We start from the raw sequence: 27505 nt of genomic DNA, 5'->3' as shown, positions 1-27505 counted from the left end.
GCTGCCATGTTTGTGCTCCGGTCGCGGAAGGGAACCACTGTCGCATAGACTCTGCTCGGCGGCTCGGATCGCATCTCGTGTTGTCGCCCGAGTGAAGCACGAAACGTTAAATGCGACCCGCACGCGTGTAGTCAGAGTGACAGCGGGACGCGCGGTGCACGATGTCGGCCAACGCACAGGGTGAGTACCGTCAGCGGGCTTTTGTCGATAATGCTACGTTAGCCTAGCTGGTGTAGCTAACGTGGCTAGCTGCTGGAAACCCGCATTAGAAAAAAAACACGGCTTTTTGTGGATATAAGCCACCGATCGAAGCCTGGTTATGGTTAGCGAATTATTTTAATTTTAAATAAGTTGTGTATTTATGATTTCGGGGTAGCTATGCGACTGGCTAGGTTAGCTAGCAGCTAGCTGTAGGCCTCAAGTCAGACCTCGGCCGTGGTTAGCGTCACCCTGAAGAAACACCAGGAACCACCACTGCATGACTGAGCTGGTTATTATTATTCATTGTATAAACATATTGATTTTTTTAGATTTGGGTTATGTTAAGTAAATGAATTCAGCGCCATTCCTCGGGCTAACGTTGACGGGAGGATTTCATTTTTGATTGGCTTGTGGTTGTTGGCAGCTGCGTTTGTTAGCATATGAGCTAGCTGCTCAGCTAACATAAGGTAAAAACAAGGTCCATACACGAGTGACTGAGTGTGTGTGTGCCAGTGTTTTGAATTGTTGGGACTGCGGCAGTGGCGTTTTAAAGTGAATTGTGGCTACACAGCAAGCTAGCTAACCTTGATCCGTACATTGTTGTGAAAGAACACCCAGTTCTCTGACTGCTCTGGTCTCAGTGTCCTGGTGTTTTGCTTGCAGGCTCACTGTCATGGCTCAGTTTCTTTGCATGCCCCCCTTATGGAAACCTGAGTGCGACCTCCTCTGCAGGTTCACATTTCGCCCAAAATGTCTGGCTGCATTCTCACACAAGCCAAGTTGTCATCTGTGATGGAGTTGCCATTTCTGTGAAGATCCCCAGTCATCCAGGTCATGGTATCTTCAGAAGTTGTACAAGTGAACGTAGGTAAATTGACTTGCTTGTGTTTCTTGAAGACCTCTCATCCAAGAGGCTTCTTCAGATGTGATCTGACCAATGGGAGGTTTCAGGTTAAATACCTTCAACTTCTTCGGGAAACACAAGCAAGTCCAGTTGCCTACGTACACCTGTACAACTTCTGAAGACTCTGCAGCAAACACACAGGAGAAGAACACAGTTTGAAGAGCTGTGATTATTCCTTGTTAAAACATACAGTGGCTTTGTTTCACCATTGTACAAACTGTGTCGCTTGGTCTTGTTGTCTTTACAAATACTTTGATTATCAGTGTATTTTGAAAGGAGGTGTGTATAAGTGACATGTGCCAGGTTTGCATGACAATATATATATATATATTGGAGCTTGTTTGCAGAAGTTGCCTTGCAGAATATAGTAAAGCCATTCTGGATTATTATAACAATACCTGTGTTTATCCTACTGTGTCAATATCTGTGCCAATTTCAGACTGTGCCAACAACCAAGTGGCCTCCGGGACTAAACTCAGCAATTAACTCACAAAATCTGTGTGGTAGTGACTGCACCCATCCTGGATTGAGACATTTTCAGTTTCTAACCATACATAGTTTGTGTTGCATAATGTCCGGTTTCCGGTGATTTTCCAGGGTGTAAATGCTTTGGTTGCCTTCTGCGTTTTTTTTCTTCAAGATGTGCAACTCAAGAGTTTGCTTGATCTATTATTCTCTCTCTAGATCTGTGCTCCCTTTGGGGGAGACAGTATGCCAAAAGTTGGGGTGGGAAAACCTGTAAAAATGAGCATGATATAAGCAGCGACTAGTTTGGCAGATGGCTGTGAAAATATATCCTTGTCAGGAATCAGATGTAACTAGAAACACAAGGGCAACATGATGATTAACAGCTTTATCTCTGTCCGATCTAAAATTTCATTTTTCTTTCTCATTCTGGTCATATACATTTTCCATTTGGATGCCGTCATGAAAATGTTTTCTGGTCTCTCCCGTGTGTCATGTTGTTGCTGAAAATGGCATTTTCATTATGTGATGTCAATTATGTGATGTGAGGAAGTGAAACTTACTTTCTGTTGCAGATTATAACTTTGGCGAATATGACAAACCAGGCGCTGAGCGGTCTCGCAGGAGGAGAGGTGAAGATGATGATCTAGAGAGGTAAATGGTTTTACTGTTCTCTATGTTCTCATGTTTACAACAAGGAGTACTGTATCAGTACTGTACTGTTTGTAAATCACAACCTACTTAGGTAGTCAGTTTTAAGATGGGTATTCAGCTGCACACATAGAACATTCTAGGCCCCAAATAGTTACGACAGCACCAAATATTAGTTTGCTTAAAATCAGTCAAGCATGCTGTACTGATGTTTAAATGTTTACAGTGATTTTTAGTCTCATGATCCAGAGTTAATGTTAATGAGCTCCTGATTTCTTCTGTCACATCTGTCCAGTCAGATGTCACAGAACAACCAGCATATTGAACTTATTGTTCACAATATCATCATCACAACTAAATACAAAAATTAAGTTATTTCAACCCCCCTGACTGTGGAACGGACACAATCCATTTTTTCTCCCCATATATTCCTCAAATTATATTATTTCATAATTTCTGTTACAAATAAAGTTGTTTTAAGTGGAATCACATTTTCTCTGCACCGTGGTTTACCTTTCTTATCTCCTTTCCTAACTCTGTCACATCTTTCCTTGACCCTGTGACATATTTCATCGGTGTCAAAGAATAATGGTTAGGAAAGGAGATTATTTGGACTTTCTGAATGCAGCCCCTGTATTAAAATACCAGTGCGGCAAATTTCTTCTTCATGGGAGATTTAAGTGTGGTTTCGCTCATTGCTGCCTCTCACTGGTGTAGTTGCATCGCTGCCACTTGGTGGTATCATCAAAATCTATACTTGTACTGTTTATAGAGTACACTCCTTGCTGAAATCATATCTCATACTTTGGATAACCGCAATGCTATCAGAAGTAAACATCTTAGTGTTTTAATAAGTAATACTTTCGAAAATCAAGCAGACAGTATTAAAAACTGAAATGCTTTGTTATTACAATATTTCTGGCAGCCTAATACTAAAAGAATTGTATAAGGCAGTGTATACTGTATAATTTGGAAGAAGACATAACACTCGGCTAACCTGTTATTTGTTGTTTTTTCTCTTTAGTGATTTGGAAGAAGAATTGTTGGAGGACGATTGGCTCTCAGGTAAAAAGGTAAGATAAAACAAAATCTCTTTTAAGTAGATTTTTATACTAGTCACATAGAGCACCTCCCTTGTCAGCATGGGCAGGAAGTGGACAATAACATCTACAACATTGGGTGTTACTGTTGGTAGAACATTTTAGAAAATAGACGTGAGCAGTGGACTTGTAGCAGGTGGCTCCTCCACAGGAGGAACTGTTGATGTGAACCAGGAGGAAGTACAGTGGACAAAAAAGAACTGTGTTGACCTGCCCAGATTGCCTGCACCACATGGGAATAAAGCATCCTTTGGGGTTGGAGGTGGTGCCCTGCCCCCACACCACACACACACTCACAAACACACACACAGAGACCGAGGAAGAGAGTAATAAAACATTTAAAAGAGCAGAAGCAAATATTTCTTTAATTTTTGTTTCAGAATCCATCAGAAGTCTCAGATGAAGAGTTAAATGATGACCTCCTACAAAGTGATGAGGAAATGGGGTAAGCTGATTACATCTGTTGTGTGTATTTTCTGTTGTAAAGTAAACAGTGAAGCGCCACGTTTTGAACATGTTTCCTTCATACGTCATTTGTTGTTTTCCGGATGTGTAATGTTGTGTTTGTTTTGTTTAGTGGTCAGGAGCTGAACGTCAATGCCACATACAACCTGGGCACAACCTATGTCCAGCAGGAAAACTTGCAGGAAGCAGACTACACAGATGACGTTGTGAACCTGGGTGCAGAGGGCTGTGAAGAAGGGGATGTAGGGGAGGAGGGGTACCCGGGAGAGGAGTACACAGGGGAATACAGCCAGGACAACAACGCTGGGATGCCTGAAGACCAGATGGATTACACTGGAGAGCTCGCAGAGGGTGAAGATGGCTACCAGGATGAAGTGTTAGACATCCAAATCAATGAACCCTTAGATGGGGATTTTCAAGTGAGTTTTCACATTTGCCTTCTCACATGTAAAAGCCAGCAGATGAAAACACACATGTCCTCCCACTTCTTTTTCTGTCCAGCCCTATTCAATCCAAGAGATATTGTCGGCTTTCTTGTGTCGGGAAGGGGACAGTCAGGACTGAAAATCTATTCAGGGGAAGGAGATGTTGGTTGGGGTTTTTTTGGCCAGGGGAGGATGAGATTCACTATCACTTCCTGCCAGTTAATTTCTCCATCTTGCTGACGAAGTTTATGTTGACGGCTTGTTTGCTGTGAAGTAATTCTCTGCTGTCGCCTCCCAATACCTGTGCCATTGTGACCTTGGGCCGCGTATCTTTAGGGGAGTAAGAAGCTGCTTTGTGTCGAGGAGATGTGCTGCCAATCGGCGGAGGTTAATGTGGGGGGCTTTTATCTCAGGCTTTAGACTGGATCTGATAAAGTCAGTGCAGGTGAAAAGATTATTGACCTTCCTGGGGACACCCCATCCAGTTTTCTAATGATTGATGCGAGTTTCCCTTTCATTCGTTTCCCTTCCCTCTTAGCCCAGACTAAGAGGATCAGAGATAAGACGAGATCCATGTGCAAATGTCCGTTATGGTCCATTTACCGAGGTGAGATGGTGTTTGGCACCTGACAGAGATATATTAGCCTGCCTCCTCTCTCCAAACAAAGATAAGATGTTGACCTTCTTACTAAGGGTGCACAGAACGAATGGATGTCTATTTTCAGTTTTGGGAAATGTCTGCAGGTGTGGATGTGTGTTTATGTTATGGGCAATAACAGTTTACAAGGTCACTAAACTGCCTGGCCATGACATTTTGCTCACCATGGTATTCAATGAGTACTATGTGGAACAGTTTAAAGGATTAAGCTGTTGTGTTCCCTTGGGGCAGCCTGTCCATCTATCAGGTTTACTGAGTGGTTTTTTTTTTTCTCCTCCTTTTTCTGCATTAATGTGTGCCGCTGTTTTTCAGGTTAATGGAGCGCAACACCAAACACCATTGTGTGACCTACAGTCTGACCTTATTTAGCGATGGATTTTTGTCAGTGGGTGTTAAGCAGATAGGCTGTTTGAATAACTAGCAACTACTGTATGAGTTGTGCTGCCCCTTTGTTTACTGTTTTTTCTGGAATGACTCGGATGTGTACGTGGTTTTATATGAAGTGATTGTATCATGACTTGTACTGAAATCTTGTTATGGAGTAAGGGGGGGGAGGAACTGGTTTGTCATTTCCTGGAATGTTTGCATCTGTGCCATGTTTTGGGCATGGAGTCATGAACTCACAGTGCAGCCAATAACGGGAGTGATTTGCGAGGAGTCAGTCAATGATATTTTCACCATCACTGAAGCGGGGAGGAGTGTTTTTATCTGTGCCCGCATTTCTGTATATCATGTCAAACATTTACATCTCATTGAATTTCAAATGGTGTCAGGAATAGTAATGAAGGCTTGCTCCCACTGTTATGGTAATTTGGGTAGGGAAGGGGGGGGGTTACAGGATACCTCCCCAAAATCCTCTCCATAACATTTCAATGTTTGCTTTTGTGCCCTGTATGATATTTGTCTTTATATTTCTTATTTTCTCTTCATTAATATATATGTATATCTTATTTAAGCTCACTTATTTAATTTAGTCATCAAAAAAGCATTAAAACCATACGTCCATATTTCATGTGTTCGATTTTAATTGAACTCGTAATGCATTTTGTATGCTTGTATATATTTGCCCTGCATCGTAACAGCATTGCTCGGCAGACATGGATGTTTTTAATTTCAACAGAAACACAATAAAAGATTGTTTTCCAGCAACGGCTGGAATGCAGTGAGCCTTTGCTGATCCTTATCAGAGCATTGTTATTACTAAAAAAAATCAATACTTATTATCCATGTGATCTTTTGAAGGGTAATGAATATCAAACCTCCTATGATGATGAGCCTCTGGATGAACACGGAGTCCAACAGGAGGCGGCCCCCGAGGAGGTGGGGGGAGAAGAGCAGCAGGAAGAGGAGGAGGAAGATGCTGCAGAGGGCTCGCAGGTCTTTGATACAGACGAGGTATGAGAAGACCCTCCAAACAAAAACATACACTTGCTATAGATTAATGACATTTATTTTTAATTAAATCCCAGTGAAGGTGGTGCAGACAGTTAACCACCTTATTTTTTTACCCATAATTGCTCAAAGTACTAAGTATACGCTTATGTGGTACATTAAAAGTAGTGTAGTTTCACGTTTTGAATCCATTTTAAGGTAGATTTTAGGCTAAATTAGAGAAAATATTAAGATATAGTCATTATTCAGTTGATTGCTGTTTTATTATTGATTTAATTGTTGTTTCTCAATCAGTTTAACACTTGGTCTGTATAACTAAACAAAAATTCTGTCACAATTTCTGAAAACTCATCTTGTCAATGTCTTGTTCTGTCTCGTTGTGGGAAACGCCAAGATATTAGGTTTAAATTCATAGAAGACTAGATATTCACATTTTAGAAGTTAGAACCAGAGATTGTAATGCAATTTTGCAAAATATATGATGTAACATATTTATTGATTATTAGAATTGTGGGAGGACAAAATAATTTCGGTAACTAATGGATTATTTGGCTAATTGTTTGGCTCTAGACAGCAGGACAGGAGAAGAGATTTAGTTGCATGATGGAGGTCGAATGTAACAAACATCTGAATTTACACACAGTTTTGCTCATAGTGAAAATGTTTTTAAATTAAATTGTCTTTAACCTCCTAATATTTTGCTCAGGTTGATAACGAAGCTATGCAAGAAGACACAACAAAGGAAGAATCAGATGAGGAGGATGAGGAAGATGAAGAGTCCGGTCGCATACGGTTCAAATCGGAGAGAAAGGACGGCGCTGTTGTGCGGTTGGCTGATGCCGGCAGTAACAGGAGAAATATCCCTGAAACACTAGGTAGTAATGTTTCCTGCTGGGCATAATTTGTCCTTGATTCATGGACAACCATAGTGAATACACTCATATTTTCTGACCTTGACTAATCTGTTATAGGTTTACTACAATATATGTAAACATAAATTCAAATTTTACCAGACACTTAATCTACAAATGCTAAATTTGTCTGTTTTACTATTCATCAGAACTGTCGGAGAAAGCCAAGCGGGATCTGATGGAGTTTGAGGAACAAGAAAGACAGAAGAGACAAAACCGCTACGGAGGTCGAGGTAGAGGAGGAGGAGGAGGTGGTCGAGGAAATAGAGGAAGAGGAGGATTCCCAGGCTTCGGAATGGGAGATTTTAGAGGAGGACACAGAGGAAGAATGAATGACCAGAGAATACCCCTCATGGGAAACATTGGCATGCAGGTAAACTACTGAACAACATTCAGTCGATAATGTATAAAGCTAAAGGGAGCATATGGGTTTTTACTGGTTAAGATGATTTTAAAATTACTTGATTTATTTTTTTCTCTTCTTCTATCCGTCACAGATATGAAGCTTGTTTGCTTTGTACTTGAAAGTGAAACATGTTTTGCTCACTGCTGATCCTTTAACTGTCTGAGACCTCCAGAGCAGAGGTTGTTGGTGCATGGAAAAAGTCAAAACACTCTGCTTCCCTGTATCAATGTTGATATTGGGATTATAGCAAAGTATGTGGCGGTAGTCTGCTCAGGCAGTAGGATACAAATTAAATTTGTTCATTGCCCAGGATTTAGTTCCTTGTAGGCTTTTATTATTTGATATCAATCCATCCATTTAATCCTTGGCGTTACATGGCTCATCAGTTCATACAGGACCTGTGAAATCTAAGTCACTTCAAACATGTAACGGAAACAACAAAGACGATGATCCTCAGTAACAGAGTGGAGGGTATTTCAGAAATGGCCCGAGACTTGTCGTCGTCATGTAAAGATACTACATTGCTGTTTTTTTATATTATATTTGATCACTGAATAAAACCACATTTTAAATAAGTTTGCAATATGTAAAAATGCACAAACTGTGTTTTATATAAATAATTAAATACCAGTACACAGTACCATTGAATTGAAGCGGTTCCTCTCAAGGTTACAAGACATTTCTCCAGTCCGTCATTATTTTAGCTCATGTTAATAACGATAAAAGGCTTTAAAACTCAAAACGTCAACATTGTAAATGACAATTTAAAGGCAGATGGATTTTATGCCAAACCACAAAGAATGTTCTGACTGCTGTTCATGAGCTTGGACTCTTTAAGACAAAGTGTTGTAGTTATGTTTTTATTACTTGACTTGGTCTCTGGCATGTTTGTGCATTTGTTTGGGCAACTATCAAGGATCCACTTAAAACTCATATATTCCAGTTGTAGCAGATATCAGGACCATTTCCCTTTTTTTAAATTTTTTTATCTGGCTGTAACATCACTTTAAAAATTGTGATCCCACCAAGGTTGCCATCACTTTTATGTCACTGTATAATTTATAAAAAGAAACACATGCACTATTGATCTTCAGGGGAGATGCATTAAGTTACTTTAGGATACCATCTTCAGTTTTGCTGTTGAATTGACTTGTTGGCGTGTCATCGCATGGCTGCGAGCAATGATATCAGAATCTTCCCAGAAAGAAATGTGTTTTGACAGGTTGTTTTGGTTTTTCCCTCCTCTCCGTTTCCCCATCTCCTTCCAATTAGCAGCCGTCCTCCCGAATGCCTCCTCCTCATCAGTCTCATCAGCAGCAACTGCACTCCCAGCAGCACCACCCTTCGCGTCCAAGAGGACCACCTCCCTTCCAAGACCACGGGCGCCCACTGTCCCAGCCGCCCCTTCAGCCCCTCATCCCCCTGCACATGGCTCACCGCTCCCCACCGATGCGGCCCCAGATGGAGCCGCCACCACGAATGATGAGCTCCCCGCCACCTAACTTCCCCCAGCATCACCAGCAGCAACCTCCACAGTCCAAAAACATCCACATTAACCCCCATTTCAGAGGGCCCACGTCATCCTCTGTACAAGGTAACTTAATTAACTATCACTCAAATGCTTTTCTCATTTAACTGCAGTGTTTCTCTGGATCCACCACAGCACTCTGTGTTATTAAAGCTGTGATCTTTTAATCTCAATCAACAATTCTGCTACCTCTGTATCACCAAGGTGATTCTATTTAATAAACCAAACTCTCTTAATCATATCCACCATTTGTCTCAACCAAACTGAATTTACACGACGTGATGAACTATACAAAGGCATAATGTCAGAGAGGGATAAAAGATACAAAGACAAATCTGTTGTGTGGAACTTTTTGGATTCAAAGATGATGATCAAGTACGATGTTAAAATAATTGATTGTATAGAGAGCAATTCAAGACTTAGACATTTAGAGTGATGTGACTTAGGGCTGCACAGTTAAATTACAATTACATTTCACATAACTGCATTACATATTTTCTTCAGAATTATGTGATCATTGCAGAAATTCTAGCAAGTTTGCAAAGCCAGGATACTTGTTTTTCACATTGTAAACAGTAAATGTGAATTCAATACTCATTTAGACATTGCAAGCCTTGCACATAATCATATAGTATCCAACTGTCTAATAAACACATAACCACTGAAAGACGTTTATTATTTTGGTCTTACGCATTTAAGTGAAGATGATGGTGAGCTGGCTTTGAAAAGTTAATAAAATACCAGTCACAAATGCTCGACCAAATATAAATGCAAAAAATAATTTTACATAAGATTCATTATCCTGAGTATAAAAATCATATTTGTCATTTTATCCAAAATTGTGCAGCCTTAGTTTATCAGCACAATCCTCAGTTGAGGTGCATGATGCTGTTTTGGCAGATATCCTTACTCTGTCCCTAAAGGTGTCTGGATTAGAATGTCATTTTGTTGTTTGGTTGAATGACAAGTGAATAGCTCTCTCAGCCAGTAATGGGTTTATCCTCCCTTTTTTTTTTCTCCTGGCAGCATCTCCATTTCGTTCCCTGAGATAGGTTTATCTAGCCTGTCTGTCCAGGCCAAGATTGAAATTTTGTTAACAAAGTGTGTGTGTCTGTGTGTCTGTGTGTCTGTGTGTCTGTGTGTCAGTGCGCATGTGTGGGTTTGGGTTGTGCTCCTGAGAGTCAGACGTGTTCTGAAAGATCAGGGATTGCCTCTGGTTATGATTAAGTGAGTGTGTGTATGTGCATCTGTTTGTATATGTCTCTGTTTGTTTATATATTTATTTTATTGAATGTTTTCCAGTTGTAGACGCTGACGTACAATAACAGCAACCCTTATTTTGAAGCAGTATGCCAGCCATAGGAAATTGCAGTCATTGAATTACATTGTACCAGATGATGTAAAGCAGCAAATGTTTTTATAAATGTTAATTTGTCGAATTTGGCAAATAATTCTCATGTATTTCATATTTTCTTTGAGGTCCCTGGTCTTCACCCGCGGTGTAAAGACACGAGGAGCAACTCTGAGACCCTATTTAAGATGTAGCATGAAGATGTCTAACGGTCTCCTCCCTTTCTACTTTTACCCTCTCTCTACCTACTGCCCCTCATTTTCATTTCTCTCCCCCTCCCCCCTCCACCCCTCTCTCTCTTGCTCTCTCCCTCTCCCTCTCTCATTGCAGTGCCCTTGATGCCTCCTGCTCAGAGCCAGCCCAGACCTGCTGTGGGTCCTCAGAGGTTCCCTGTGAGTAGCAGCTGCTCCTCTCTCCCTCCCTCTTGCCTCACTTTCTCTCCCCCTCCACACGGTTAGCATCCCCTTTTTGTGAGGGTAATATCACTACGGCAATTAGACTGTCCTGCCCTGGCCAAATACTGTTAAAGCAAATCTGTAAACACTGATATGAGTCTGGCTGCACAACTGGAAATGCGTGATAGGGGCTTTAGGCAAGTAGACTTTTGGAGGTCGAGGCTGCAGTGGCGGGACTTAGTTAGCAACTCTTCATGGATGGGCTGGGGCTCAGACTACACCCAGCTTGGCACATAATGGAATTGTGAAACCAGGATATATTGCCAGTTAAAATTCACTTTCCACAAGTTTGTGTCCCGAAGGCATGGAGACCTTTTTTGGACGGTATTTGAATTAATGAAACATCGCGGTGGTTTGATAGGGCTGTGCTGTGAGCCCCTTGCCTTTTTGCAGTATATATTTCGAAGTCTGAATTTAATGTCAGAGAAAAGGGATCTCAAGTCAGTGATTTCTTGTAAGAAAAGGTCCTTTATTTCACTCACAAAGAACCCATCCGAGAGATGACAGAAATGCCTTTAAAGTAATTACTGTATTGAGGGATATGGCTCGCCAGCAAGTCAGCCAAAGTGCCTGAAGTTACTCCGTCCTTCTAGTTAATGATGCCCGGGCATCAGGTGGCGCTGGTACTGACTGACATTTTCCTGGAAAGAACATTTTATATGGATTTATGCAAATTAGTCATAGCAAAATAGCTGCAACCAATTGCAATCATGTGGATTTACAACCCCCGTTGCCAAATGAGCCAGGCTCTCACATAGGAGTCGATCTTTGAAAAAAAAAAAAGGTATTTTTATTTACCCCTTTTCATCCTTCTGTATCAGTATTGGGCAATTCCTCTTCCCCGAGGTCTGTGATGGTGCTAGATATCGATAGAGTGGAAGCAGGGGGCTGTATTGGCTCTTATCACACAGTAGAAGGTGGGGTTGTAAAGGTTTGGGCTGATGAACAACATAGTGTTGGATCCCCCAGCTGTCAATTGCATTTAGGCTGCTGTTGCCAAGGACACAATTTGAAATGCAGGTGACAGACCCGGCAGCATCATTCCATTTACCAGTGGGCACCTGATTACTCATGATTATCATACATTATCATCCCATCAAATTTAATTGTTAAAAGACCAGGCAGAAGGGGGGGATCATTGCCTCTAGTATTAATGCATTGAAATTTTTTCTAGTGGAGTCTGGGTTTTTAAATATTTATCTCAGTGCCAATTAAAGTTATTATAATATTTAATCCGTTTAGATGAGGACATTCAGTTTAGCCATGAAACAGAGAGGCCACCCTTTACGCTATTTGGAAATATTTTTATTACGGACTGTAATTTAGTATATTACACCTTTTTTTTTGAAAATTCTGCATTTTTATAATTAAATCCTTCCTTTATGGTCGATGGGATCAGTCACAGCTCCTTATTCTTAAAAAACATTATCACATACTGAAAACAAAGAAAAAGCTTTTAATAGCTGTTTTGTAATTGGCTGTAAGAAGTTTACATAAAACCCCCAAAACAAAGCTAAATTTTCCATTCTTTATTAATTATATGGCAATTGCCCCCTCTATTATATGTGTCATGGTTATCCCTTCACTGCAAAGAGCTTTCCCTGCATCAGTTACATGATGATCACCTGCAGCCTTCTTATCAAGGATTAGAAATGAGAGGATGAGCCGTGTTATTTTCGAGGTGTGTCTGGACACCAGAGTCCTCATTGTGCAAACCTGCCTGTCTTGACCTTTTTGGAGCGGTCTGATTGCGGCCCCCATTGTGATCCCTCTGTCTTAGTAAGCCCCTTTGATTAACTTTCTGTTAAGCAAGTTTTTGGGACTGTGGCTTCCAGCTTTCAAACACCTCTTCTCTCTAAATACCGCCACACAGCAGTGGGATAAAGATGGATTAAGCCTTGATAGCATCTTAAGTAATTTACAATAGGCTTGGAGGAGGCAAGCAGCCCATTTGTGGAAGTGCCACGTGTTGAATAGCAGGTTAATTTTTTAACAGAGATGGATATTTGAAAGAATAAAGGAGACAGTTATGAGGGGGGATTTGAATTCCAAGGAGGGATTAAAGGGTTGTTATCTACTTTTCCTTGGAAGATGGATAGGGAGTAATGTGTATGCAGTGAAAGCTGTCGAACATGCTAACGGAAAAACGAAGTTGAAACAAAGATGAGGGCACTTATCCCCTCCTGAAATAGCCTTTCCTTGTTAGAGACGGCCTTTTAGAAGGTTCGAAAGCAAAGCATTAATTCAGGTTCGCTCACAAATTCATGCTAAAGGGTTTCTTTAATATTGGCATACATATTGATGTTTACAACTCAAGATTCTGTGTCTTTTTAATGACCCTGGCCCTTTTAATTATAAGCACATAAGCCCAATGCAATACTCCACGGGAAATTCTTCATTACTTTAATTTGTTTGCGATTATTGAGTTCCCAGTATGGCCTCTAATTCATGAGTTTTGTGTTTTCCCAGGGACCGGGAGACTTCCAACAGCACATGCCTGGTAATTTTGGTCAGCCCCAGCGGCCCCCTCATCACATGGAGCCCTTTAGAAACCAGGACAGGGAGCCCCTCTTTATGACAGGTGAGTCTAACACCCACCAATGACAAGGATTACAAAGCTCTCTTACTATTATGTTTAACCCAATTCGACATCAGCTCAGGCATTATACCTACAGGGTATGCTGCTAGCTTTCTGCTGCTGCTCTATAAGAGGCAGCACTCATGTTAAATGCATGTGTATATATATACATTTGAATGAGCCTCGGAGATTGAAACATGCATTAAACATATATATTTGAGATTTCTCGTTCACAGCGTTGATGCAGAATTAAATACAACCCACTTTGTTATTTACTATTTCACCTTGATAGAGTTGTCTCTTTTCGTTTTTCCTTTCTATAACACTATACATCCGGAGAGGGAGTTGCTGATGTTTTGAAATTTGCTCACAGCACAAAAATCTTGACATCTCTCTTTGGTGTTGTTGTCTGGTCTTTCTTGCGTGGGCACAGAGCGCACAGAGTCAACACGGTTTCCAGGGCAGCACATGTTTGATCACCAGGGCCCCAGCCCTCTGATGAACAGCGGCAACAACCTCCACCACCAGCAGCAGCAGCAGCAGCAGCAGCAGATGCCCGGACCGGGCCACATGGGTTTTGGCCCACCAGGGCCAGCCTTCAACCAGCCGGGCCAGGGCCCACTAGGACTGTTTCCAAGAGAACCCCCAAGAAACAACCACCCTCCCCACCAAGGTCACCAAGGGATGGTCGGCATGAATCAACAAGGTGGTCCCCCTAACCAGCCCAGACCTTTCATGGGCCCTCGTCAGCCGTTTGGCCAGCAGGGGAGCCTTTTCCCCCCTCCACCGGTTCAGTTTGGAATGCAGGTACGAATGAGAGTAAGTGATTTTTATAACTAATAGATGTCAATGTAGTTTAGTCTGTTTGTTATACAACAATTGGGTGTTGTTTTATCTTTTTCTTCTCCAATTGTGATCTGTGTATCATGATTCTTCTTTCCATTTTTGTAAATGAGCCTGGCATAAAACCCACATGCTGTCTTTGCTATGAATGTATGAATTTCTGTTTGGCTTTTCTCTAGATTATTAAAATGGATTTGGCAACAGCGATAACTAGAGTACTGTACACATGAATAAGCCAGACTAGTTATCATATTCACTGCCACTGAAGCGTTACAGAAAAAGACTCATGTCTGTTTGGCATCTCAGCATTTTGTCGAGACATAGACACGAGCTCCCTCTACTGACCGAACCACCATTGTAGTAGAAACCATGTGGATTTATGTGGGCACCCGTCTCGGAGGTTAATTATATGCAGAATGTGCCTGATATTATGTTGAAAATAGTGTTAATAAGAACTGATGGTGTTACTGTTGTTAGGGAAAAATGGGAAAAGGGGGGGAAAAAGGCAACTCAAAGGGACTCGGCGTCAATGTGACAGGTATTGATTCTTCGAGTCTCTGGAAACTGGAGGGATTTGATCACCATTCTTTCAAATTGTATTCTCTCATTTGGTGTGTTGATTGTGGCGGTTGGCTTTTAACACGCCTGTCCGGTTGAGATTTGGTGACTGCAAAGGCCATAGCATATGAATATATATGACTGGAGGCATTGTCATTCTGTCTTTGATTTATATATAAACAGAATTATGTCAGATATTAATTTCTGCCTGTTACTCGTGTTATAGCTCATCATCTTTTCTGTAATTTCAGGGCTTGATGCACGCTCCTCCCGTCTCCCAACTTCCACACCACGACTCGCTGCCACCCCATCAGCCCATGCACCACCAGCAGCAGCAGCAGCAGCAGCAACAACATCATAGGCAGGACCTACCCCATCATCACCAGCAGCTAAATCTCGGTGAACCTCGCCCCATGATGCACCACGGCCAGAATCCCTTCCATCAACAGCAGGCACACGGCAGCCCCAGGCAGATGACTCCCCGTCCTCTGAACCCCCAACAGCGCAACATGTCCAACAGGCAGAGGATGGTGAGAGATTAACATATCAGTTTATTACAATATTTGCATATTATGTATTTTATGCTCAACCTGATGTAAAGCAGGGCTCCACACTTCATCACGATGTCATTCTAATACATTTTTTTTATTGCTCTGTCAGCATCTTTCCTTGCATGGTGAAAATGGAAGGAACTAAATGTACATTAACCTGAATGTTTACATTTTGCCCTCTTTAGAACGCACCTGTCTCCAAACCAATGCAGCAGCGCAACAGCAACCTACGGGAGCTCCCTGTAGCACCTGGCAACACAAACATGAACAGTGCCCGCATCGCCTCCTCCCCCGCCGCCAACGTCAGGCCTGTTGCCAAGGCAACGCAGGGGGTGCGTCCTGGGCAGAACACTCAGCCAGTGTCTGACCGTGGCAGAGGAAGAGGCCAAGTTGCTGCCAGGACTGAATTTCAGCTTGGGGGGGGAGGCAGGACAGTTGTTCGCAAGGAAATCCCTACCTCGGCACCACAGGTGAGCTTTTTAACACACGAGTAGAAAAACAAACAAATGATAAAATATTGAGCTTTTTTCCATAATGCACAAACTATTTCATGTAATTGCTTATGTTGTCTGAAATGTTCCCCTGAAATTGTTCTACAAACCTAGTCACTTTTAGTGTTTGTCCCAGTTAAATTCAGTGGACCCCCCGAAGTTGTGAGCTCAGCTTATCAGTGTGCTGAGAAGAACTCCCATTTATTAAAACCCAATCATAAGGTTGTTAATGACAATAGCCTCCTTTCATTGGAAAGAGCAGATCGATACTATTGCATTTTTCTCTTGGGTCCTGACTTTAATTACATCTGAGTGTTAGGCCATGTAATGTGGTTCAAATAGGACACAGTGGCTCAGGGGTGCCCCTTCACAAAAGTGGAGACAGACAGTCATATTGTCAGCTTGTGTTTTGCGCCACAGGACCCCAACGAGGACGAGGAGACACGACAGTATCGCCTGAAGATTGAGGAGCAGAAGCGTCTGAGAGAGGAGATCCTGAAGAGGAAGGAGATGCGACGGCAAATGCAAGCTGGCGTCAGGAAGAAGGAGCTGCTGGAAAGACTTAATTCCCAGACAAACACTCAATTCGAAGGACCCCCTCCTACACTGATTCAACCTGCACAGCAAAATCAGCAAATACCACACCCTGTGCAACAACGGCAACATCCACCACCACCACAGCTGCAACAACAGCCAGAACAGACACAGCTGCAGCAGTTACCGCCACAACAGCAAAGACAGTTTCCTCCGAGAACTCCACAACCATTAAATCAGTCATTAAATAAAGTCAATCCCATCCCTCCTAATGGCGCTGCTCAGCCCCTTACGCCACGTCCCAATGTCAAGACACGGCTGCAGATGGCGAAAGCCAGCGCCCCGCAGCCACAGATACCCGGGCCTGTTCCCGACCAGCAGTGGAACCAGCCCCCGCAGAATCAGCTGCAGCTGCAACAACGAAGGAGCAGCGTCCCACAGAACGTCAACAGACCTGGCGTTCAGATCCAGAAGAACATACCTGTAATTCCTGTAGTGGGGTCTGGCCAGGCTCAGGATCTGGCTCTGAGTCAAGGACCAAAACCCGGCGCTAAACGAACTGTGATGCAGCGAGCCAGGAATTCTATCGACGAAGGTCAGCAGGTGCCGCAAAAAGTCAGAGTCGTCAAACTTTCAGGAGCGGTGAGCATATCATTTTATTTATTTTTTATCTGTCACCCTTAAGTGTTCTGGTCCGACATTTATTTTATCTTCTACCACTGACTTACTCGCCTGGGAAGGTACATAGTTTTGAAATGTAACCGTTTTAAATGCCACTGATTGCCCTCACACTGTCTATTTTGTAATCCAAAAGATATCTAACCTATGGGAATGACAAGATGATGTCTGTGTCATTTTGACAAAATTGATCTGTTAAGAGTTTCCTCTCTCAAGCTTTGGTGCCTGGTATTTGAGCCACGATGCCTTAACATACATTTTACCCTGGGAACACAGAAAGGCTGTAGACATTAAGGAGAGCGGTATGACATTTATCTGTAGAGATGGGGACACCTCATCGCTGCTCTTAAAGGTTGTCATCCTCTTTTTAAGGGCACAAGAGTGTTCCTTTTAATAAAAAGATGGAGGATAAAACAAGAATGACAGTAACACCAACAGTCCAGAATTACCACTGCCTCCTATTTCATACTCACTTGATTCTGCCGTGGCCTTAATTACCCATTAATCTTTATTGAAAACCCACAAAAGCATGCATGTTAAACATTCATACTTGTCACTGATGAGACACGTTGGTGGGATGTGATAGTATTTGAAATAAGCCGCTTTCTGACTCCATCCCGGAGGATCAAGCGGCAGAGCCAAAAATCGCAGGCTGGCTGCAGATGAAGATAACTGGGTGTCAGTGCCTTAATGGAAACCTGCGCAGAGCTATCTGATGTGCGGCATCACGGAGAGAAAAGGGGAGCGGGATGTGAGGTGGTGAAAGAGAGATGGAAACAGAAGGACACAGCTAAGGCCTGTAGCCACAGTGAAAACAAGATTCTCTAGATGCTCCCTCTCCCACATTGTTCCGCTGTCATCAACGGGAGCTCTACAATGTTATCTCCTCTCTCTCTTTTTCGTCTTGCTAGCTCTCTTCTCGTGTCATCCCTCACTTGCTTTTTCCCCCATCAACCCATCTCTCAGGTGCAAGGCAACAAAAGAATGCCAATCCAAGAGCTTTGTAATTAATCTTTCTTGGTTGAAGGGAGAGCAACATAATACCTGTGTAAGAAAGTTGCCACTTTTGAGGATTTGGATTTGTATGGCTTAGGCACACAGATAAGAGGCAAATTATATTTTCATCAGGGATAATACAAAGCAGCGCAAGACACAAAAGCTGGGGAGAAGGGGGGTGCAAGGGGGATGGGGTACACATCGAGCTGCTGTCGTTCCAGTGTAATGCAGCTTAGCATTTGATGGGTGCAATCAGGAGCTGTGATTTCTATAGGAGGGATTAATCCATTTACTCTCAACTGGGGACAGGTCAGAGATATCGTCTCTTTTCTTCTCCTGTATTGATCTGTCACATCTCTCCGCAGAGTCAGGAAAGAGACGACCTTCAATTCCTCCCCGCATGTCAACAGAGTCGAGCTGTGACTTTATTTGATAATGAGAACATCACCTTGTTGGGCTGATCTTTATTCCCCACAGCCTGTGTGTGATAGGGATCCAGCTCCAATGATGGCACATTTTCACTTTGAAGAAATGGCCGTGCATTTCTGCATTTCTTCCATAAATGTGATATTTTTCGTAAAAGCTTCGTGTTAGCATGAGCTTGTGAAGCCTGCGAACTAAGATAGAGGCTGTGAATGCTATTAGTTTTTTAATTAGTGTTGTCCTTCATTATCACCCAGAGTGAAAAGGGGCCTGAGGCCACCGGCGGCCCAGCGCAGCAACAAGGCACCTGGCCGACAACTGCTCCCAACCAGGGCGTCCAAAGGAAGGTTACCCTGGCAGGTCAGCAGCAACAGGGACCAGGCGGAACACCGCAGGCTGGCCGAGGGGGCATAGGCAACCAGCAGCAAAACAGGGTAAGTCGAAGAGGAGCTCTGGCGGCCCTCTGTGCTGTGGACATCAGTAACCCTTTCACCTGAAATATATATATTAACAGAGCAGACAGTGAAGGTAATGGCAGTTCCGCTATAAAAGGAGCCAAAGTGTCTCCTGTAAAGTTGTCCTGAGCCGCTGGCACTACCCTGGCATTCGGTAGACATACCAATCGAGCAGTAGTGGTAATAAGACAGGACAGTATGCCAGGTGCAGCAGTATTGACAAGCTGAAAGCAGTGTAACACGGGGGGCTACACAAGGTCCCCTGGCCTCTCTGCACGCCTGTCACCACCAGGCTGCTGTCACAGTTACCATACTCACTGATGCTGACAGGGTAAGGCTGCCACCATAACGCTTGCATGGCTCCTCTCCCTTAATGTTCCCCCACCCCCAACCCACACACACACACTCCCTTTACCTCCTCTTTTCGGGGTCTCTCCCTCCTCCTCTTCCTCCGCAGCTGAAGAAACGTACCTCTCACGCAAAAGCTCTTATGAAGATATGCCATGTATCGTGTTGTGAAGTTGATGTTCAATGTACAAAAATGATAAGTCAATCATATGAAAGCGTGGCATGTCTGGGAGGTGCGAGAGGAAAACAAAGCAATTTAAAATTTTCCTTTGTGCTGAGAAGTAGAATAGCTCCTCTCCACGCGGTTGAATGCAGGATTAAAACATCAGCGGGCCTGTTTAAGCAGGATAAGATGTAGTCTGTGTTATCTCCGCCTTTCTCCCCCATATATTGTTTTATCTCATGTCGGCAATTTTTTCCTCACCACCTGGCGCTGGTGTAGGTCGTTGTGTCGGGCCGGGGCCGAGGTAGAGGGGCTGGTCCGATGGGTCGAGGTCGTGCGGTGCCCACCAGACAGAGCCAAAGAGTTGGACAAAGCGAACGCTGCACTGTGTCCATAGAGGGACTCTCCTCATCCACTACTGACGCTCAGCTGCAGAACCTTCTCAGATCCATCGGCCCCATAGAGGTTTGTACCAGACGCTGTTTAACTTAATACATACTAATACTGCTTAATACTTAATGGTGTGAAAACGTAGTATATATATCTTTCTTCCAGTTTGTATAACAAATAACAATATTGTCAGCAGTAATTGCTGTTACTAAAACCATTTGTACTAACATGTCATTTTCAACCTATGTGACCTGTGTGGAAAACATTTATTTGCAGCCACCACAGCGGCAGTAATAGTGTGATCCCACAGCGCCCTCTGTCGTTGTGATTAGGTATCTTACTGAGAGTGAATGAGTTTATCAATTTTCCTTCACCACCCTCACTCCCTCTTGTGGACGAGACGAGCACGGAGTCGTATTCATTTTTGGTGCTTTTCTACTTCTGTCTTTTGCAGATGTTCAAAATGATGCCGCACCAGAGGAAAGCAGTCGCCACATTCTCCAGCGCCCAGCACGCAGAAAGTTTTCAAATAAGCTTCCATCGGTAATGAATGTTTTCTATTTTCCATCACGTTTACACATTCAGTTAAATGCTCACATATTATGGAATATTTACATATGATGGTCTTGAAATGTAGCTTCTGTGTTTAAAAGTATCTCTTCCTCCGAGACGATGGTTCAAACATTACTATCACAATTACCACACAGGCACATGATTGATTTGTCCCACATTGACGTGTCGCTGATTGATGGATGAGGGGGAATCCTGTCTCAAGACGTCACTTTCCGCTGACGTGGGCGCCTCTCGTGCGCGGCTCCAACTTGACACAGGAGTATTTCTTCACCTCCCTCTCAATCTACGCAGTCTGCGCAGAAGCATCGCTCGTCGTTCATCTCTCATCAACTTGGAACAATGAACCTAAAGACATTTTTGTGCGACGCTGTCTACCGATTGTCCGTTGTTGTAAAGTGGCACTGGAGAGACACTGGACAGTAAATCCTACTCTGACGTTAGTGTGTGAAGAATCTTGTTGTGCATCCTACACGGACACTAAGTAGAACAAATCATGATAATGGTTGCGCCCCTCCTCAGTGAGATTCACGACAGCAAAATGCAGAACGACACTTGCAATTCTAATGTGAAAATTCCTTACCTTATTTTATTAGTAGCTCTGTGTTTACATGCGGCAGCGGCGGCGGATGGTTGTGGTAGATTGTGCCCGGCTTATTCACGTTGTAGTGTTTCTCTTCTCCTGTAGATGGCAGTATTTCAACACTATTGGGACTTTTTTTTTTTTTTACCCAGCTGGCTAAGTAGAGATGAGTCTTAGAGCAGTTTTGGGGTGACTGGCGCTACCTAGTGGAGAAGTTACTTACAGGCACAGTGGTGGCCTGGGTGGATGATTGAACAGAGGAGGTGTAGCAGCGTCAGAAGCTAAATTAGCCCAGAATCTAACATTAACAATTATTTTCTGAATTCCCAGCAGTCCTGGGGGTTGTGGTTGTATATTTTGCGGTGCGTCAAGTTTCAGTGCTGCTTGTTCATATCATATCTCTGGTTTAAGTTAGTACATTTGGTCATTTGGCGTTTCTCTTTGTTACGAGGTCTTTTAACTGTTAACACCTGGAATGCATTTGGGAAAATGCATATTTTAGTTGTATGTCTGGATTTTTCGAGTTGAAGTGAGCTTTGTAATTTGTGCTGAGTGTGCGTTGAGGGAGTGTGTTTGAAAGTTTATTTTTTTTTTAGGTTTTTTATAGTGACGAGTTTAAATATATTGTTGGTGAATTAAATATTTGTCTTATTTGGTCGATCAGAGAGAATTGCTCGCGGTTGTTTTCCGGATATACACACATTTCTTTGTATTATTTCAGCTTGGATATATATTTGGCTTTCTCCTTTCAGAAGCAACTGATCTGAATCTGCGTCAGGCGATAATTTGATGCTTTATTGACGAATGGGATAATGAACCTGGAATAGCACTTTGAACAAAAACACTGAACTGGTCATGAAGAGGTTTGACACGAGAGCACAAAAGAGAAAAGGAAATACATTCACCAAGAACAAACCTACACAACACGTTGAATGTTCCCCTCATAACATAGACATTCACTGTAGATCCTGGGCTCTGAAGAATAATGGTGGTTATCTTTTAAAGGGTCAATTTTGTTTAAAATGCGTGAGAAAGTGTAAAGTAACAGGCAATTTCTCAAAGCATGTTTAGGAAGCACTACCACATGGCTAAATTCTTTAATTTCCTTATCTACCAAGTTACACTCATTTACTTTTCACCATATTTTTCCTTTGTGACACAACGTTTCGTGTTTAAGATTTGTCAAACTGGAACAGGTCCTCCTTAATATTCAAATATTCTTCCATCCTCGTTTACAAATAGCTGAAATCCGGAAAGTGAACTCTGTACTTGAATCAATCGGGACGTGACGCAGGAAGTTGAGGGGGCAACCATTATCTCCGTAGTGATCATGTACACCAGTAGAACAGAACTTGAATTCAATATTTATCCTGTTTAAATTTTTTTTGTTTTGTTAATTTCTCCTTCACTCATGTTGTAACGAGTTAAAAACCTTTTTATATGTAAGGATAAGCTGATGTGTCCAGGCATAGATCATTTTACAAGTGTTTTTGTTTTTTTTGAATTTAGAGCCAAACATGACTGGACCACATTTCTGTTTATAAGACATTTGACAACAAGTTAAAGGGAAAACAAGAAAAATAAAAATATGGCCCAATATACCGTGAACATGCAGGTATGTCAAGCCGGTCAAACTTTAGCCCAAAGACGTGTGATTGTGTGTGATGTCCATGTGTCTGGTGCCTTTACCATGAAGTACCTCTTATTTGTGCCACATTTGAATCATTTATATTCACAGTTTCCTCTAAGTACATAGGTTTTCACCTTACAACACATCATATACATACTTTTAAAACAATTTACTAATTTGGGATCAATGCACAAATATTTTTGAGGACTTATTATTCTTCATTTATTAAGTTCAGGTTTTTAAGATATAATATCTGGTAAGAAATGCTACCTCATAGAGATTAAGGGGAATGCCACTGAATTCTGCTTTATCGTCACCTGCAAATTTAACCTTGTTGTCATACTGATGTGCAGCTGCTGGACATGAGAACGACACAGGAGTAAGTTCAGAAGAGCCTGGAAGTATAGTTTTGGGTTAATGCCAAAGATAAATGGGTCGGTTAACACGTTGACTTTTTTAAAATTTACTGTCAGTAAATCAACTCCTGGCTGCACATCTGGGTGACATCACAGATTAAATTTTTGAGATTTACAAGATGATGGTTTACAAGTCGTTTTATTTGCCTTTTGTCTTCCCTGCTTGTGTGAATTAACATTCATACGTTAGGTGGTATTTCCCTTAAAATAGTTGTTACTTGAAATAATTTTTAAAATATCTATTCAGGTTTGAAAATAAGCTGCACTTAGTGACTCTTGCCAGTGGGGGTCACTAGATTCTCAAAATGCTGTAAAGCACAAAGGGTATTTGGACCAACAGGGTCTGAAAAATGTCGAAGCCCCTAAAGTTTCTCCTCACGGCCTGAAAAGCTGCTGGTCGGACGGTTTTCAAGTCTTCTGTATGTTGTGCTTTTGTTCTAAACTGACTTCTTTATGTTTTAATCCTTTTTGTTTTGACTTGATCTGCTGTAGAAGTGTTTGTTCTCTTGCGATGTGTTTTTTACTGTCTTTAATGTTGTGGGGTTATGCTTGATTTCTTTCTAGTGTTGTGGTAAATCCTGTGGATTTTTAAAAAACGTATTGGGCAATGCCAGTCGTAGTGATATTTCTTATGAGACACTGGGTCTTGTAATGCAGAACAGATTCATATTGGATCTTATTTGTATCCTAACTTTTAAGGATTTATGACAAATTTATAACTTTAGTTTTAGGATGTGATGCCGTTTCCTGTGCTCACTGATTTTACAGTAGGTTGTTTAAATATCAGGGTGTTTTTACAGTCACATCACCTCCATTGTTACAGTGGATTATTCAGATTTTTGATTCAGAAAAGCTTGTCTGTCAGATGTGTTCGGGCCTTTTCTGTGCTTACATAAGAAACCTTTATACAGAATGTTTATACTGCCTCTGGGTCAAATATGCAACAGTAGCTGGGTTAGGATTTTACACAAAATACAACTAACTTCACACGTTTTTCTTTCTTACAGGTGGTTTTGCAGACTGAGGCAGAATCAATAATCATTTCATTTGTTTTTCTTCAGGTCACAGTTTTGTCTACAGAGTCACAAGCAGTCATCAGTGTAGTGGGAGTTAAGGGGCCATACCAAGGGCTTGGCATGTTTTTTATCAAATCAACAAAGTAGGCTGTGAATAATTAATTTCACATTTTCTTTCTTTTCTTTTATAATGTTTCACGGTAATGCTCTTCAATGTAATTTGGTCCTGGTGAAATTTGAGTTTGTTGATGTGCTCAAACTGGCTCCAGCTCTCATGTACTCATCTTTAACAGGTCATTGAACAACACTTACTTCTTTTTGGAAAACTTTTCTATCCTGCTGGTGTAAAAGATATTTTATCTGATGCATGTTTAATACAACACGTCACCAAAACTGTTAAAGTGCTACAGGATGTCATCTATCCTTTTATCGATATTTTTAAAACAAAGACATAAAACATTTATATTTTTTGCACCAGTAAATTTTGGGATTATGTGTTGTCAAATGACCTTTAGTGGGGTTTTTTTTCCCCCATCAGTACTAAAGTATTGATTACATGAGAGCTATAGACGGGTTGAGCAGAAGCCTGTCAAACCGCTGGTATGGTCCAACACTTGTGGTGCCGCACTTTGGGCTGTTTGAGGTTGAAGCTGCACAATATTTGTTTGATGAAAACACACTTGACGTGTCGGCATCATCCGAACGATGACCTCTCGGATTAACGCGTTCCATTTTTTCAGCAGCGTATCGGCGGGAGGAGACAATCACCAGCTCTATCCATGAATCTGCTTTGTCACTTTTTCCTGCTTTAACTCCCTCACTTCACGCTCTGGATTCTTTCGCAGCGACGCGGCCTCGGGGTGAAGACTTTACTCAAACTTCCTTCCCTAACCAAATACACGTTGCTACAGTCAGAGTATTGGGGGGCCTCACCCACATTTCCTCCCATTACTGCTCCTCCTGTCATCGCTCTTTTTCCAGCTTGCATATTGATTATTTTTTTTCACAGTTGCTCATCTTTTCCCCCCCGATGCTGCCGTTGTTCAATGAACTTAAGACTCCTGTATCAAGCAGGAGGGGGGGGGGGGCCCACCTGGATTACCATTGTTTGTCAGCCCAGTGGCTGGAGGTTTCCATCTCTGTGACGACAGCCGGGTTCACAGAGCAGAGCCTGTAACTCTTTCACTGCACCAAGGGTCATCCCAGCTTCTTGACTTTCATTGTTTGGTGGGATTTTTGGAAAAAAAACACACAAAAAAAAAGACACTGCAGTGGTTTCCTCGTCTTGTACAATATGATGCACCGAGTGATGACTCCAGCCTTTTGAGATGTGACTGAAACTGTTGACAAAGCACCGTGTTGTGTGTTTCCACCCGTCGCACTGATGTCATAATCGTATGAAGTCACCGTGTTTGTGTTGGAATATTCTGAAGTCACTGTGAAAAGCTCTTCTGATACTGTAAACTGTTTTTGTAAAGAAGAAACAATGATTTTTTTTCAAAGAAATTCGATATTTTTAAAAAGATGAAATGTGATAAACTTGAATCCAGAAACTGAAGGAAAATAAACCTTTTTGACACTACGGCCCTGTTTTGGTTTTCATTGTGGTTTTTAAAGTTTTAATCTATTGAGTCTCAGACTTAAATTCTTAGACTTGAATCTGAAGTAGCTTCTTCTTTCGACCACTGGTTTCATTACCACCAGTTAGTGTTTCTACTATTTTCTGTTTTTGGTTTGTTTTATTTTTCCTTAACTTACTTAAAGGAAAATAAGTTGGGAGAACGATTACCTGCCTGTCAGCAGGATTCATTTGGGCACCTTGGGGGCAGCTCAGGGGTTAGAGCGGTCGTCCTCTAACCGGAAGGTTGGCAGTTCGATCCCAGTCTTCCTTAGTCCGATGCCGAAGTGTCCTTGGGCAAGATACTGAACCCCAAACTTTCCCCTTCTCATAGAGTAAGTGCGTGTGAATGTAACACTTATGTATTTTACAAGAGGAAATGTTCATAATTATCAAAATCAAGGAAAGTAAGATGTTTACCGGAGGAACAGAACAATGTTTTAGTCTTTTCCAATCCCGTTAATTATGTGACGACCCCTTCAAAGTGTGTGGGAACCTCTAATCTGAAGGATTATCATCTAAATTCAAATAATGACGAGCATACAGATATGTAGACTAATGTTCTCAAAATCCTCATTGTGTTACTAGTGGGATTCTCCACATTCAGTTGGAGGCAAATGTCTGAGACAAATCAAAGTGGCCAAACGGCTCAGTGTTTGGTTGTTGTGTTGATGTTGGTCAAAGCACTAATGTAGAGATCTCCCATCATGTTTTCAGACCCAGAGACACCAGACGAGGTCTTGAGATCGTGGTTGAGGGTTTGAAATGTTGGTAACGCTGGTTTTTCTCTTTATTTTGGTGAGAAATGTTCATAATGTCTCCGGATCCCTCATCAATCTAGTTATTTGTCTGTCTATCGTGAATTAATCTGAAAAATCTCCATGTGTATAATTAGTGTGTTTTTAAATAGTTCAGTTCTCTGTTTCAGTGAATTGATTGTAATGGAGGAAGTGGTTGTAAATGGGTGACGCCTCGTAAAGGATCAGATCCTCCAGGGTTTTCTTTTCCCTCCAACTCAACCAGTTGCGTTCTTGAACTCTGCCACAGACGAGTCACTGTTACCTGGAAGGAACCAAACGCTGCTGCCTGCAGAACTCTCTTAGAAACGTTGGGGTGGGGGGGGAGTTTTTTGTTTTCCAGAATGCCACAGACCGGTCGTGTTTGCAAATGTCAACATTTGTAAAAGCCGTTGTTGAGCTGCGGCAGACTGAGGGGACCCTGAGGGATTAGAGGAGGCTCTGTTTACCTGCTCTGAGGAATGCTGCCCTGCGCGGACGCTTTTGTATCTGTCAGGGACCCAAGGTCACAGTGCCGGGAGAGATGGGCCCTGCTTTGTCCCCCCTCCAAGTTTCCACCTCACAATATCAACAACAAAACACAATGTGGGAGAGGGAGATGGAATTCCTGCTCGTGTTGCAACAGTGTTCAGAGACTCCAGGTTCAACCCTTTTTTTTTTGTGTTTTTTTTTTAGCCTTTACCTTTGATACGTCTGGGTGAATTATGGCTTTTATCAGTTTTCTGTGATTTTTAGGATTGAACAACCTGAAGATTCACTTGATCCAGAAGCATTTTCACATATTTCTTAACTCAATTTAGGTTTCTCTCTAAACCTGCACAGTGGATTTGAAACATTACACCTAAACCTTTAAAAACAATGAATGCAAGACCCTGTGGAGTTGTGCTCTATAACTCATCTCTCAGTATATAGGCCTAAATTAATTTACTATCTCTGCCCTGTTTATTTGTGTGTT

The 27505-nt window shown here is 42.1% G+C and overlaps 1 protein-coding gene across 3 annotated transcripts; it reads left to right on the top strand.

Annotated features, from left to right (window-relative positions):
- On the top strand, positions 1-25717 carry rbm33a (RNA binding motif protein 33a). 3 transcript variants are annotated; one of them, XM_035142085.2, is made up of 19 exons: positions 1-180; positions 2146-2224; positions 3246-3294; positions 3702-3766; positions 3899-4205; positions 6112-6264; positions 6968-7136; positions 7322-7545; positions 8854-9172; positions 10788-10849; positions 13382-13493; positions 13924-14309; positions 15143-15421; positions 15628-15912; positions 16354-17109; positions 18822-18998; positions 19810-19995; positions 20375-20463; positions 20628-25717. In XM_035142085.2, the coding sequence occupies exons 1-19, from the start codon at positions 162-164 to the stop codon at positions 20674-20676; spliced, it is 3765 nt and encodes a 1254-aa protein (XP_034997976.2). In that variant the 5' UTR covers positions 1-161; the 3' UTR covers positions 20677-25717. The 3 variants fall into 3 exon arrangements, with proteins under 3 accessions (XP_034997976.2, XP_034997977.2, XP_034997974.2); XM_035142086.2 differs by having other exon boundaries at positions 8851-9172; positions 13924-14297; XM_035142083.2 differs by having other exon boundaries at positions 8851-9172.
- The last annotated feature ends 1788 nt before the right edge of the window (positions 25718-27505 follow it).

The sequence above is a fragment of the Hippoglossus stenolepis genome, chromosome 19 (assembly GCF_022539355.2).
Source record: "Hippoglossus stenolepis isolate QCI-W04-F060 chromosome 19, HSTE1.2, whole genome shotgun sequence".
Taxonomy (NCBI): Eukaryota; Metazoa; Chordata; class Actinopteri; order Pleuronectiformes; family Pleuronectidae; genus Hippoglossus; species Hippoglossus stenolepis.
This window is presented reverse-complemented; position numbering and strand designations above follow the sequence as displayed.